Below are 14,005 nucleotides of genomic sequence, written 5' to 3'. Positions count from 1 at the left end.
TATGGTGTAGCCTTCATTTCTGGATCATCAGTGGATTTCTCTACCGCTTTCACTAGCACCAGCCATGGGCTGCAATTGTACTCTAGTCAAGGACCGAGGGAACAAGAAATAGTTATGGCAGAAACCTGGGCTTGAAAATGCATCTCTCCTTGAGCTGGCACTATGAGAAGACCACAATTGAATGAAGGGGCATTAGAGAGTGAGCCTTGGGTCAGGCTGCGGGCCTGGGAAGGCCAAGGGTAGGGCCAGCTGGGAAGAGACAGTCCTCATTGCTGGCCATGGAGGGAGTGAGCTGTTGGGAGCAAGGGCCTGTGTGGCTGGAGGGTGGAGGTCAGATGTAAGGTAGAACTTTTCTAAAGCCATGAGGGTGACCAAGATGGCTGTCTCCAGCCCGCTGGACCACCACACCAATGTCTGAAGAAAGGCCAGTGCCCGGAAAAGGCCACTTGCACAGCCAGCCCCATCTCCTCTCTGCCTCTCCAGAGCCTTCTTGCTGGTCTCAGGTTTCATTCTGATGCTTCTGCTCCCAGTTAACTCAGCTCAGGATAAGCTGCCTACCCCAGTCTGCTCCAACCTCTCTCCCTCCAAAGTCATGCCCACCCTCCGCACCCCAGTTCCACCTCAGTCCACCACCTCCTCCCTCTCCCACCTCCTCCCTGTCCCCATTGCTTCCTGTGGGGCCCACACCTCCTCCACTGCTCTGGCCACCTCTGGACCAGGGCTTCAAGGAAGGTAAAAGTGGAGCTGGGTCCTAGGCACTGTCCAGACACCCCTAACACTGAGAGGATCCACCTCCATGGCCTGGAAGTGACAATGGGCCACAGCCTCTGCAGGCAGCCTGCAGTAGGAAAGCCCAGGGAAAAGGGACCCAGCCAGTGCCTGGGACCCAGAGACATCAGGCTTTGGCTGATGGAATATGATAGAAGTGCCAACAGAAAGTGGGCAGGGAGCCTGCAGGGCATCAGGGGAGGGTGGAAAGGTGCAGCCGCAGGGGCACAGCGTTCCCATCCCTGGAGGCAGGGCAGTGGTGTGGAAAGAGTGTGGGTTATGGAGAGACAGACCTCACTGGATTCTGGCTCTGCAGCCCTGGGGTTGGTATGTCTCTGCCTGGGGAATAATAACACCCACCTCAGAGGGATGATGCAGGAGCTGTGCCCAGCCTCCAGAGCCTGGCCCATGGACGGTGCTCCACAAACATCAGCTTCCATTTCCCCTGCCCGGTACTATGGGTTTGAAGTGCAGGACAAGCCATGGGGGTGAGGCTCTGCAGTTGGAGAGAAGTAGCCGAGCAGTGGCCAAGGCTGGGAGGCCTCCACCACCTCGGCAAGACCCCCAGATGCCATGGGAACCTGCTGCTCTCAGCCCCAGAGGTGTCCTGAGGGTGCCAACCTCCATGTCTACAGCCGGCTTGACCCCCAGCAGCCCCTGGTGGTTCCCCCTCTGGGCTGCTGTGTCTGGCTTGGACTGCTGCAGGCACCCTCCAGCTGGGTGTCCTGAGGACCAGCTCCTGTCAGTGTCCGCAGGGAAAGCCTGGAGTCAGAGCCCCATGGGGAGGAGAGATAGGCCATCAGCTCGTGCTGAGTGCAAATGGGTGCCAGGCATGTGCTGGGAATATGAAGGTGAAGGCAATCCAGCCTCTGGTCACTGGCACTAGGAGAGATGCCAGAAAGGACCAGTAAGTCCTTTCTGTGGGAGTAACTGGAAGAGAGAAGGGCTCTCTCCCAAGTGGCAATTGTCAAGCATCGGGCCTTCACTGTCTGCACTTGAGGAAACAGACTCCATAGCAAACAAACTATGACTCCTCTCCTCGTCTCCCATAGTCCTGCAATCACAGCCCCCTCTGGCCTTGGATGCCTTCCTCACCCCGCCCCAGCACCGCAGCCCCGCCCCAGGCTCCCTCTTGCACAAAGCGCTCCTGCTCAAAGAAGCTGTCCAGTTGCTTGTAGTGCTGTCTTGGGCCAGTCTCTGTCTCCAGCCCAAGAGATCCTCCAGCATCTCCATCTCACCTTGGGATTGACCCACTGACATTTTGTTCCTGCTGGTAAACTAAACAGAGCAATTCCTGTTATATAGTACAGAGGCCACCCCCCATCAGGACACCAGGGCCTTGTGAAGAGTCCCTGCAGCACTAGTCCTCTTCCACATTTACCCTGCGATGGCCTCTTCCTGGAACCTTTCAGATGGGAGAAGCAGGCAGGTGGCAGCACTGCCAAGGACGAACTCCCGTCTAGACTTGCGAGCCAGAGGCCTGCACCCATTGTCCTCCCTGTGGCCCCCTAAAAGGCAGACAATACACAGGGTATCCTTGAGGTCTAGCCCAGGGTGGCTATAGATAGGCTGGGGCTCTGATCCTCAATTTTTTCATCTGTATAATGGCTGTAACTACAGTTCTTCACTCCCAGAGCTGCTTTAGGCATTGGGTATGAAAATACTTTGTAAACTGTAAAGCAACAGGTAGGCACCCATCAGAAGAAAAATATGCACTATCACTTCCTCCACTGGTGACCGTGGCAGATATTACTAATCGATCAAACCATTCTTTCCATCTGTATCTGGATGCCACCATAGCATTCCCCAAATCACAGTTTATGCTGATGGCTCCCAGCTCTGTCTGCTCATTAGAACCCCTTTGCTGACTTTTAAAATATACCAGTCAGTGCCTAGGCCCTACTTCTGGTAGCCTTACTTAATTGGTTTGGAGTAGAGACTTAGACAGGAGTATTTTTCTAAGTTTCCAGGTTATTTTTCAGCCTGTTTAAAGAACTACTACTCTTGGCAGCCATAACTAAATTATCATGTAGATTCACATGGTGGCCACCTTGTCTGCTAGTCATTGTCATTATTTCCTTTCCTCAGAGCCCTCACTTGCTCCCAAAATTGTCCATCGAGCCCTGCCCTCTCATGCTGGAACCTGTCAAGCTGATAGCTCAGGCCCCTGCCATGGGCCCCAGTGCTGGGTTTCTGAGTATCCTGCAGGAGGCTCCAGTCTCCGGCACTTGGTTTTATGGCTCTAGAAAACAGACTTAGAACCCAGGATAACCCTGCCCACTCAGGAGACCTCTGTGAGCCCTGGGGCATAAAGGGAGTTCTTCCCTCCCTCCTCAAATCTGTGAGATAAACCAGCATCATCTAGAGAAGCCTCCACCTTCACATTTGAGAATCTAGCCATTTCTTTTAGCCTCTCAACTGGAAAGTTCTTTCTGCTATCCAACCTCGGTCCCTACTGTTGCAAAGGCAGGAGGCTAGCAAAGGCAGCAGGTGTGCATGGTGCCTTCACTGAGGAAATGGCAATGTCTGTGCCTAGTACTGAATACACACACACATGCATGCACACACACACACACACCTCATCTTATCAACCAAGGAGGCAAACATGTTGTTGAGTCTTATTCCACTTACCCACCTGCTAGATGATGGTGCTGACAGGTTGATGACAGCCAAGAGTCTCCGGCTCTGACCATCTCCTGGGCAGGGGCTTTTGAGCCTTGCCCTAAGCCCCAGTCACTACTCTAAATGTCCTAGATGTCAACTCAGACCATCCGTCCCTTCCTCTGGACCCTCTGTCTTCCTCTTCCATTATACTTGGTCTTCTTGCCCCAAACCCTCATCCTCTGATCCCCCTCCAGTCCAGCCCCAACACCAGGCATCCCTGCTCCTCTATGAAACTGAAACCCTCTTCCTTCCCCCAAATGATGTCATTAGTGTGGCTACCGTGAGACTAGATCGCTGTCCACTCACTGCAAAGACGTTGGCTTCCCACCCACCTGCAAATGCCCTGCGCCTCCTACACCTCCCCTGCCCACCCAAGACACAGAGCTGGCCTGGGGAATCTGTCTGTTTACTCTCCTTACACCCCTTACCAAGGCAGGACTGGCTATCGCCATAGTGGTTCTGGAAGTTGGGATAGGAGTATGTCTGGGGAAGTGCCAACCCCACAGTCACTGAAATTCATAGCCCACCCCCACCCCATGGTGGGACCCCAGCTCACTCCTCTCTACACCAGCCCCAACTTCCAAGACCTGTTACTTATCTTTCCATCTGAGAAGCCAAGAGTGTGGGACTCCCACCTGCTGAGCCCCCCCCAGGAGGCCAGGCCTCCGAGCTGTGAGGAAAGGGCTGGACAAATGCAAATACCTGTGCACTAAGCCCACCTTCCAATGAGGAAAGGTGCAGTCTCAGAAAGAGGCAAGGTCAGGTCAAGAACACGACCATTTCTGTCACAGGACACAGTTTGTGTGTGTCCATCTGCTGAAGCCTCCAGCTAGTACATGCACATGCTTTCTGGGCTTCTCTTTTCCTCCCTCCCTGCCCCTCCTCCCAGACCCTGCTTCACACCCCATTTGCCTCCTGAAAATTAACACAGACATATAGGCTGCATGGGCAATACAGAGTGATGTACTTGTGTGTGTGTATTTGTGCTTCATGCATTCATGAATGTACATGGTGCACGCTCATGTGAGTGAATTGAGGTGCCTGTGCATACTTTGAATACTCAGAGACCAAGCCATGAGATTGTGCTGTTTATTGAGGATGCAACAGAGGAAGGCCGTTAAGAATAAAGGAAAAGTGAACAGTGCTTGCTCTTCTCTGCTTCTGGGTGCAGGTGAGTGGAGGAAAAGGCCTTGAATTGTATTTGGTCCCACTCAGATTTGAGACTGAGCTAGATGTGGGGGTGGGGACTGGGCCACTCTTGGTTGTTTGTCCTTCAGTCCTCCTTTTCTTGAACACAGAGCCAGCTCCTAGCATAGGCAGGAACTATGCTAGGCCCCAGTGTGTGCGGGGCCTTGGGCAGAGACCCAGGGAGCCCAGCAGAGTAGTTAGCAACTGAGCCAAAGGCCAGGCAGAGGAGGAAAGCTGGCAGCTGGGACCTGGGCTGGTGGTGTAGCTGTGGGACCACAGCCAAGGAGTGAATAGGGTGTGTACAAGGAGGAATTTCACCAAGCTTGGTCATCCAGGCCTTCCCAGGCTCAGGAAGACACAGGCTGGGAGAAGTGGGTGGCCAAGGCCAGTGCCAGGTGTATGGGAGCAGGACCAGCAGGGTGGAGGTGGAGCTGAGAGTGGGCTGTGGGAAGTACAGTGTGGGATCCAGAGCTGGGTCACAGAATGAGGCGGGGTTTGGGGCAGTCTTCTCTACCGACTGGCTTTCTTGGAGGGTGCGCTCAGGCTGGAACCTTTCCCCAGGGTGTCTTTGTAATCGTTGGCACTGCCCCGGCTCCTGCCCTCTCCGCCTCTCACGCTGCACACTCCAGAGATGCAGCTGCTGCTGTTGGCCACATAGCCGCCGCTGACCGTGCTGGGCCGGAAGCCATAGCCACTGCCGCCACTGGTGCTGCTGATGATGGCTGCAGGGGGAGCCGAAGCCAACACCCACTCAGGCAGAGAGCTGGGGAGGCCTCCCTTCCCCAGGGCAGACAGGGCTCTTCTTGGAGGAGCTGAGTGGGGAGGCGCACACTCTCTCCCTCCCCCGGGGAGAATGTACCAAAGACAGCTTCCCTAATGCTCTGTCCTTGGCTTGCTCGGCTTATATCCAATCTGGCTGAGTCTTGCCCCATTAATGCTCAGAGGCCCTACTCCTTGGTCCAGGTACCAATACCCTTACCTGTCCTCCTGGACACCCACCCACTGCCCTTTCTGTTAGCCTTTTTGCTAAACTTCCCAGCCTCTAACCTCTTCCTCCTACTAGCTGTCCCACAGCAGGCATCTTTACCATGCTCTGGTTTAACTCTTTTAGCCCTGCTAAGCAATGCAGTGATCTGATACTGCCAGCTTGACCTCTGATATCCCTCATTCTCTCATTCCCTCAGCCCTCCCTACTTCCCAAGCCCAGGTCTGGTTGCAGTTTGCAAACCTCACTCCCTAAGCCTCACACAGACCCATGCATCATTTTTCTGCAAGATGACCCTTGCTTTCCCATGACAATAGCTTTCCATTGCTGCCATCCCCTAGGAACAGAAAGTCGGAGGGATAAGAATAAAGGAGGCCTGGCCTGGGAGTCAGGAAAGCTGATTCTGGCCATGGCTCTGCCATCTGGCTTTGTGATCTCAAGCAAAGCTTTTCCCTCTCTGGTTCTTAGATCCCTCATCTACACACAGAGGGTGTCACTAAGGTCCTTTCCAGTCTGCAGATTTTACAATTTCAGGTCAAAGTATACAAATACTTACAGATGCTGACAGGGGAGGGAAATTCTCCTGACATCCTGTTAAGGAGAGAAATAAAATAAGAGGAGAAGAGAAGTCACCCAGCTCACAGTCTCTTCAAAGCTACTGCCACCATCAGCCTTATGTGGGTTTTTGAACCCAACAGGCACCCGTGGAAATTCCAAAGCTTCTTTGATGCAAGCAGAGCCTGAGAAGTTTTGGAGACTACCCCCGAATCTTTGGGGTAACCAGACAACAACCCTAGTCAAACAATAGTTTACAAGAGGTGCACACGTGGGGGCAGTGTATCTACTTCCCACGTGTCAGGTCCACACACCAGCCTGCCATCCCTGTAGAGCCCTGGGGAAGCTGGGGTGGCTGCCCTGGCACACCCCCAACAAGCCCATGTTGCACATGGACAGATCAGGTAGACTGAACAAGAATGCCTAATAGAGTAATGGGGTTTTGCAGGGAGCAGAGCGGTGGATGTTTCCAGTATGCCCGGGAAGAATGAGCAAATCTGCATAGCTTACTACATAGCACAGTGCCTGCCATGAAGCAAGCTCTCACAGTCTATTGAGTGGATGCTCATGTCCACTCATGGTAGTATTGTTAATTACTATCATTATTTCTATCCTCATCACCCCATCACTTCCTAAGAACTCGTGTCTTCTGGATTGAGATGTGTTAGGCTTTCTCCTTTGGGTCTTCCCAAACCCCTGGGGCCCTCCTGCCTGGGCACGCCCCACCCACCTGCACTCCTCGCTCTCCAGCAGCTTGCGGTAGGTGGCGATCTCCATGTCCAGGGCCAGCTTCAGGCTCATGAGCTCCTGGTACTCGCGCAGCATCCGCGCCAGCTCCTCCTTGGCCTGGTGCAGGGCGCCCTCCAGCTCGTCCAGCTTGGCCCGAGCATCCTTCAGGGCATTGTCTCCCCGCTGCTCAGCATCAGCAATGGCCGTCTCCAGGTTGGAAGCCTAAGGAAGGAATTGGTGAAGTCGAAAAACTTGGAGAAGCCACTGCAACCATCCTTATCCAAATCCCTCTGGGTCCTTAGAGTGGGGCAGAGTGGCCCGCCTCCACCCTACACACCATCACACTTCTTTGCAGCAGAGCCCCTTCTGGGACTGGCACATCCCTCCTTAGCTCTAGCCCCATTCCCTGTGTTGGATGTGTGGGTGATGGAAATCATGCAGCCCTGCCCTCCTGAGTGCCACTTTAGTTCTGTATAAAGACATTTATTCAGCCATATTGTGCCAAGGGCACGAAATGAATGACAGCAATGCTCTTGAGTTGTTTAGGTCTGGGAGGAGAGATGGTTGAATATGCTGTGGCAGATGCAAGGGCAGCAGCTGCCCAGGAGCATGGCACCACAGTCCAGGGGGACAGGGAAGGACACACCCCAGGAGCAACTATTATTTGCCAAGCACTTAGTGTATGCCAGCACCAGGCTCAATACTGTACATACCATTGACATAGCTTAGCGCATTTAGTCCTTGCAACACCCTGTGAAGTGAGCAGAAGTAACCCGTCCAAGGTCACAAAGCAACTAAGTGTTAAAGTCCACAAGAGAATAGAAGGATCACTGGACTAGGAGTCAGGAGACCTTGGTTCAGATCACAGCTCTGCCACTCACCAGCTGTGTAACCCCCTTATCCTCTCTGAGCCTCAGTTTCCTCATCTGTAACAACAGCGAGGGCAACTGTTGCCTCTTGGGGTCTTGGTGAGGATGAAGTGTGATAGAAGAATAGGTGCCATTGCCATTGTTATCATATATGTACATCTTGTGTCTCACCTACAAGCCAAGGCTGCATCCTATAATCCTGGGAGCAGTCCCTAGTCAATCCTTAACAAGACACCTTAATGGGTGCTCCCTGAGCCCATTTCTCCGTCTGTCATTAACTCCACAGTTGTTTATCAAGCTGCGACTATGTGCCAGGCACTATGCTAGATGCTGGGGAAACAGGGTTCAAAGCAGCCAGCTCCCTGCCCCCTTTCAGTCTAGTGGCAGTGTCAGTAATAACAGGAAGTGTGACAAGTACAGGGAAGCACAGGTGCCAGGAGGGTACATCGCTGGGGGAAGGTCCTAGCCCAGTGCCGAGGAGGCTTCCTAAGGAGGGGCTTCATGGCCGAGGTCCTTGGAGTGAGTCGGAGATGAGTAGCCCCCAGGGATGTCCTGCTACAGGTGTTTGAGGCAGCAACCTCACTGGCCTCCTCTCTTCTCCCAGGCAGCAATTTGGGAGGCCCATGTTCTCAGCAGCTCATCTCCCCTCTACTGATGCTCCCCTGCACTTGACCACAGGCCAAGGCCAAGGTGCTCTCACCTGCTTCTTCACGTTCTCGATCTCTGAGCGGATTCTCTGGATGAGCCGAGTGAGCTCTGAGATTTCATTCTTGGTGTTTTTGAGGTCATCCCCGTGCCGGCCAGCTGCCAGCTGCAGCTCCTGGAACTGGGGACCCCAAAGCACAGAGTCATGAGTGTGTCGTGGGAGTGCATGTATCTCAGGGTCAGAACACAACAGACACTTACCAGGACACTGCCTCTATTCTGGGCGCGATCTGTCCCTGTCTACTGCCTGCTGGCATCACCTTCCCTGGCCCCGCATCAGCCCAGCTCACCTTGGTCTGGTACAGGGCCTCAGCCTCGGCCTTGCTCTTCAAGGCAATCTCCTCGTACTGGGCGCGGACCTCGTCGATGATGCTGTCCAGGTCCAGGTTCCGGTTGTTGTCCATGGACAGGATGACGGACATGTCACTGATGTGGGACTGGATCTGAGTGATCTCCTGCAGGGAACACAGAGATGGTCTTTCGGCTCAACCACTGTCGGAGGCCAACCACCTCCCCCACACAAGATGAGCAAATTCTGGTGATGCCGTCTTGGAGGCTGGAACCCAGGGCTCTTGCCTTCCAGGGCTGTTTGCTTTGCAGCCAAGCAAGTTCCCTGCTGGGCCCAGACAGATTCCCACTGCCGTGGAGCAAGGGCCTGGCCCATTCCCTTCCCGCTCAGAGGGTGCAGACTGAGGAGCCTCGCCAGGCTGATGCGGGAGATGGTTGGCTAACTGAGGGGTCTCACTGAGGGCTGGGGCCTCCATGTCGCCTGCAGCCCCTAGAACAGAGTTTAACCCACCAGCCTCCTCCAGATGAACCGAGTGGACACAGACTTACGGCTTCAAAGAGACACCTGAAGAACTTGATCTCCTGGTCCATGGATTCCACCTTGGCCTGCAGTTCCACCTTATTGGCGTAAGCCGCATCCACATCCTGAAAGATGCCCCCACCATCCCCTGTCACTGCCAGTACAGCCAAGAAGGCAGCAGCCATCCCTGCCTGGGTTCCCTGCATGAGGAAGGCGTCACTCTCTTCTCTTCACTTTGCCTTGGGAAAGGAGATAAAGGAGCAAAGGCCCAGCCCCACCCCACCCCACCCTGGGAATCTGTTCCCTCAGCAGGAATGAAGCGCCTGTGGTGTCTGAGCCAGGTCCCGGGGCTGCAGGGGAGCCCCTCAGTGTTGTCCTCGGTATTCTTCTCCGTGTTCAAACCACAGCTGCATTGGACATGCAGTCAGGCGTCCTCTCACCGGCACCCTCCCTGCCTTTTCATTATTTTTTCTGGATAGTCTTTCATCAAGTTTTCTCTGCCTTCACCTCGCTCTTCCTGAATCAGTTCACCTCGAGGGGGCTAACAGAGCACCTTGACAGTCTCCGTTCCTCCAGGTCCCAGGCCAGCCCACAGGACTCAGGGCCTGCCTTCCCCTCACCTTCTTGAGCAGCACAAACTCGTTCTCTGCCGCTGTCCGCTTGTTGATTTCCTCCTCATACCTGTGGGGATGCGAGGTCTCATTGGTTAATATCTCACTGAAAGCCCCTGCTTGCACAGGGCAGAGTTTGAGCAAGGAGCAGCATGTCCATCAGAAGATACAGGTGCTGGGGGCCGCAGAGTGCTGGGTAGGGGTGAGTGGGAGAAGGCTTCCTAGAGGAGGGAACATGCTAACCAGTTTGGAAGAATGAGACTGTTAAAGATCCAGCTTGGCAAATGAGGAAGGAGCACATGGAGCGAATGCCGTGCGGGACTCTCAGAGGAAGCAAGATGTGAACCGCCCTCCCCAAATTTGACTACAGCTTTACAAATGACAAAGTGCTCCAATCTGCGTTTCCTCAGTTACCCTTGAGAGCAGTCTTGGAGCCAGATGCACTTAACCCTCCTCTTACATGAGAGGAGAACGTGAGTGGTTTCCCCAAACATTCCCTAAATTCAGAGCCAGAGATAACCCTCAGCCCACTGGGCATTTGTCCTAAGAGTCAGGCCAGAGGCTGGAGGAGCAGAGAGCAAGTTCCAGAGTTTTGTTGGGATGATTCTGCTTGGTATGACCAAGAACAATGCCCCCCACCGACCTCCAAAATGTTTAAGCTGGGGTGACTGCCAGGGGTCCCTCAGAGGGACAGGGGCAGTTGTCCAGTTACAGGGGGTCTCCTCCTGCTCACCTCTTCTTGTAGTCCTCCACTACGTCCCGGACATTCCTCAGCTCTGAGTCCAGCCTCACCCTGTCCCCGGACAGCGTCTCCAGCTGCTTCCGCAGGTTGCTGATGTAGCCCTCGAGGATGGGCTCCAGGTTGTTCTTGCAGTTGTTCAGGTCCAGCTGCTGCAGCAGCTCCCACTTGGTCTCCAGCACCTGGTTCTGCTGCTCCAGGAACCGCACCTGGAACCCAAATCCCGGAAACTGCTGAACCCCTGCAGTAATAGTCACACATGTCTCTCATGGGGCATTGTGCAAAGCTTCTATCTGCATTTTCTCCTCAATAGAGCTGAAGGAGGTGGGCAAATCATTACCCTCTGCCGTGGAGAGAAAACTGAGACGCAGAGCAACTTAGCCTCTTTCCAAGGCCCAACAGTTTAAGAAGCAGTGGAGCCCGGAACCGAATCTAGACACGTGTCCCTGTAACCTGTGCATCCAATCACCCAGCGCTCACCATGGCCACACCAACTCGGGGCATGGCTGTGATTGAAAATACCAGCAGAGAAGCCAGGATGGGTCCACCATTTTGGACAGTTGATCATCCTGAAGAACAAAGTCTGCTCTTCATTTCAGGGCATGTCAGAGCTCAGTAAGGCTGGGGCCAAGGGCTTCTAGGTATTTTAAATGCCTAGAGCAGGCACCAGCTTCATCTTTGCTTATAGCTTCTCCTCTCCCTCCTTGGTCCTGCTCCCCAGAACCATCTTCTCTACAACAAGCATGGCACATGGAATACCATGGACAGATGGAGCTGCTGATCCCATTGTAGCCCCTCACTGAGCCAGGAAACCAACCAGAAGGAGATGTCCATACACACCTCTTGTTTGGTTTCTGGGGATGGGGAGCACAGTTTTTAAAATGTGACTTCCCTTAATCTACATGAGCACAGCTACTGCTTGAATAAGGTTGTCTTCCCCCAGATCAGAAACACAAGACATGGGAAAACTATCTAAGATTCAGTGTTGAGATATAATTATTCCCTGAAAATTTGTCTCTAGCCCGTCTTCCAGCATTTGGTCTGGTTTAACCAATCCTGAATTTTTCATGTGATCTATGAGGCTGAGCATTAACCACAGAGTAAATCCTGCATGTGAGACACCACAATACACACCTGCACTACTGAACACATCTGGATGCCGAAAGGATTTACCCGTCTTCTCTGGCTGCCTGAGGTTAAGGGACTGATCTCTGGAGACTGAAATTATTTGGGAACTCTCCAAGCCTTTCAGCCTCCTTCCCTTCCCTCTGGGCAGACCATCTTTATAAACAAGATGTGACCATCCTCATGTTCATCTTTCTTCCCATGTCTCCAGACTTTATCCCTCTGTAGGTTTTGACCAGCCAAGCCAAGAATCAATCAGTCCACTTCCGATCGCCCGGACCCCACCTCAGAACACTTTGATCTTCCAGATATGAAAAGGCTTAGAAGAATAAGAAGCCACAGAGCCAGTCCTAGCCCCTGAGGCTGAGCCAAGGGCAGCAGGGACTCCTACAGGCAGGAAGTCTGAGCTGCAGGAGCTGGCTAAGATCTGGTGGCCACGTGACCGTCTCATCCATAGGCTTTGTCCTGAGTTGACCCGTCCTTGGTGGCTGACTGCCACAGAGCCAACAGAGCCCTCCAGTATCCTCCTCTGGGTCTGGAGGCAAAAGGCTGAGGGTCCGGCCTCTCTCTTCCCTTTCCCCAAATGACCCTGGGAATGCCATTTACCTCCATGCCTTCAGTGACTCATACAATGGGGATAATCATTTCTTCTCTGCCAGAAGTCAGGGGCCTATCTGCTGTGTCATCTCTTCAGGTCTCTAGACACCTTTGATTCCTCCCCCAAGCTTCCCTCCCCCACCTTCCAGAGATAAGAAATGAGAGTCACAATCACAATCATTTTTGGAGTACTTAGTGTGCGTCAGGCTTGTGACAAGATCTTCACCTGCATTTTCTTTTATAAGCCTGACAACAACCCCAAGACGGAGGTTATTATCTCCATTATAGAGATGAGGAGATGGCGACATGGACAGGCAAATAACCTTCCCAGAGCCACTCAGCTGGCCAGCAGTGACACGAGAGCGCTGTGGAGTCCCCTTCCCCAGTGCCCTCTTCTGCCTCTCAAGAAAGTCTTCAACTGACTGGAGCAAATGCCCAATCAGAGGGCTTGAAGCGGCCCCTTCCTGCTGCTTCTGATCCCCTGGGCAAGTGACTAGTGGGCAGGACAGCAAGCCAGGGGAGGAGGACAGCTTCCCTGCTTACTCTGGGTGAGACTGGCTCTCACAGGCCTTTTCTGCACATGGCCTGCAGGCCTAGCAATGGTACCAAGCTAGTCCTCAAGAGGAAGGACCACGTCTCTTGCTGGGAGCCCTGAGAAGCCTCTGCCAGTAGAAATTGACCTGCCTCTGTTTTCTCTCTGGAAAGACAACACAGAGAACCTTATACAGGTCACCCTGTTGATGGGATGTACCTACCTTGTCCACAGTAAAGTCTTCCTCACATCTAACCTCAATCTCTCCTGCTGTAACAAAATCTTATGTTCCAAGAAGAGAAGAGGAAGGCCGTTCACAAGTTCCCCAGGTCCTAGAAGACCCACCTTGTCGATGAAGGAGGCGAACTTGTTGTTCAGAGCCTTGATCTGCTCTCGCTCCTGGGCACGCACTTTCTGGATCTCAGGGTCCAGCTCCACGTTGAGGGGGGCCAGAAGGCTCTCATTGACGGTAACCTGGTGGATGCCTCCAGGTGGGCATACAGTTGGGCACACAGGCCCCAGGGCCACACTGCCAAACATGCTGCCAGCAAAGCCACTGGCCCGGCCCCGGCCAAATCCATAGCCTCCACTCTTCCCGCTGCCACTGGCCACATTGAGGGAGATGCTCCGGGCACCCCCCAGGCTGTAGAGGCTCCGGCTCCCAAAGCCCCCACTGAGCCCTTTGCTCCCTGCCCGGAAGGAGGATGAGCTTCCCCCCGAGAGCACAGCCGAGCAGCCACTGAAGCCCCCCTTGGCGGCAGCTCCCGACTTGCAGGTGAATTGGCGGCTCATGCTGCTGGTGGAGACAGAGCTCAGGTGCAGGAGGGAGGAAGGCAAAATCCCAAAAGGTTCTGCTGGTTGTAGTGAGGACTGGCAGGTGCCTTTATATGTGCTTGGCACTGGGGCTTGTGGATGGGCAGTCAAGAGCTTAATTCGTGGGTTTGGCTTGCCTGGGAGCAAGAAGTCATTTTCTCTATGCTGAGCTAGAGATCAAGCCTTCTCCACCTCTGAAACAACATGAAACCCTCAAATTGCTGGGCTTGCAAGCTTTGCTCATGTAATTTGGGTCTTATCTGATTAACCTGCTGTTATAGGGTAATTTGCCCCAGGCCCCAGCCTCTCCGGGGGGA

The 14,005-nt window shown here is 53.7% G+C and overlaps 1 protein-coding gene across 1 annotated transcript; it reads right to left on the bottom strand.

The window, feature by feature from the left end:
* Positions 1-4,507: 4,507 nt before the first annotated feature.
* On the bottom strand, positions 4,508-13,735 carry KRT71 (keratin 71). Its single transcript, XM_032173670.2, has 9 exons — positions 13,221-13,735; positions 10,616-10,830; positions 9,892-9,952; positions 9,301-9,396; positions 8,754-8,918; positions 8,459-8,584; positions 6,891-7,111; positions 6,162-6,196; positions 4,508-5,342 (listed from the first exon to the last, which is right to left on the bottom strand). Exons 1-9 carry the CDS (start codon positions 13,665-13,667, stop codon positions 5,131-5,133), a joined length of 1,578 nt encoding a protein of 525 aa, XP_032029561.1. The 5' UTR covers positions 13,668-13,735; the 3' UTR covers positions 4,508-5,130.
* Positions 13,736-14,005: the final 270 nt, after the last annotated feature.

Source organism: Hylobates moloch, unplaced genomic scaffold (genome assembly GCF_009828535.3).
Source record: "Hylobates moloch isolate HMO894 unplaced genomic scaffold, HMol_V3 SCAFFOLD_13, whole genome shotgun sequence".
NCBI classification, from domain to species: domain Eukaryota; kingdom Metazoa; phylum Chordata; class Mammalia; order Primates; family Hylobatidae; genus Hylobates; species Hylobates moloch.
This window is presented reverse-complemented; position numbering and strand designations above follow the sequence as displayed.

Coding starts and splice junctions, on each gene's coding strand:
- KRT71 (XM_032173670.2), bottom strand. CDS start 13,667: ATGAGCCGCCAATTCACCTGCAAGTCGGGAGCTGCCGCCAAGGGGGGC. Junction 8,585..8,753: donor AGGCCCTGTACCAGACCAAG/GTGAGCTGGGCT, acceptor TGGGGTCCCCAG/TTCCAGGAGCTGCAGCTGGC. Junction 6,197..6,890: donor CTGGAGAGCGAGGAGTGCAG/GTGGGTGGGGCG, acceptor TCTCCTTAACAG/GATGTCAGGAGAATTTCCCT.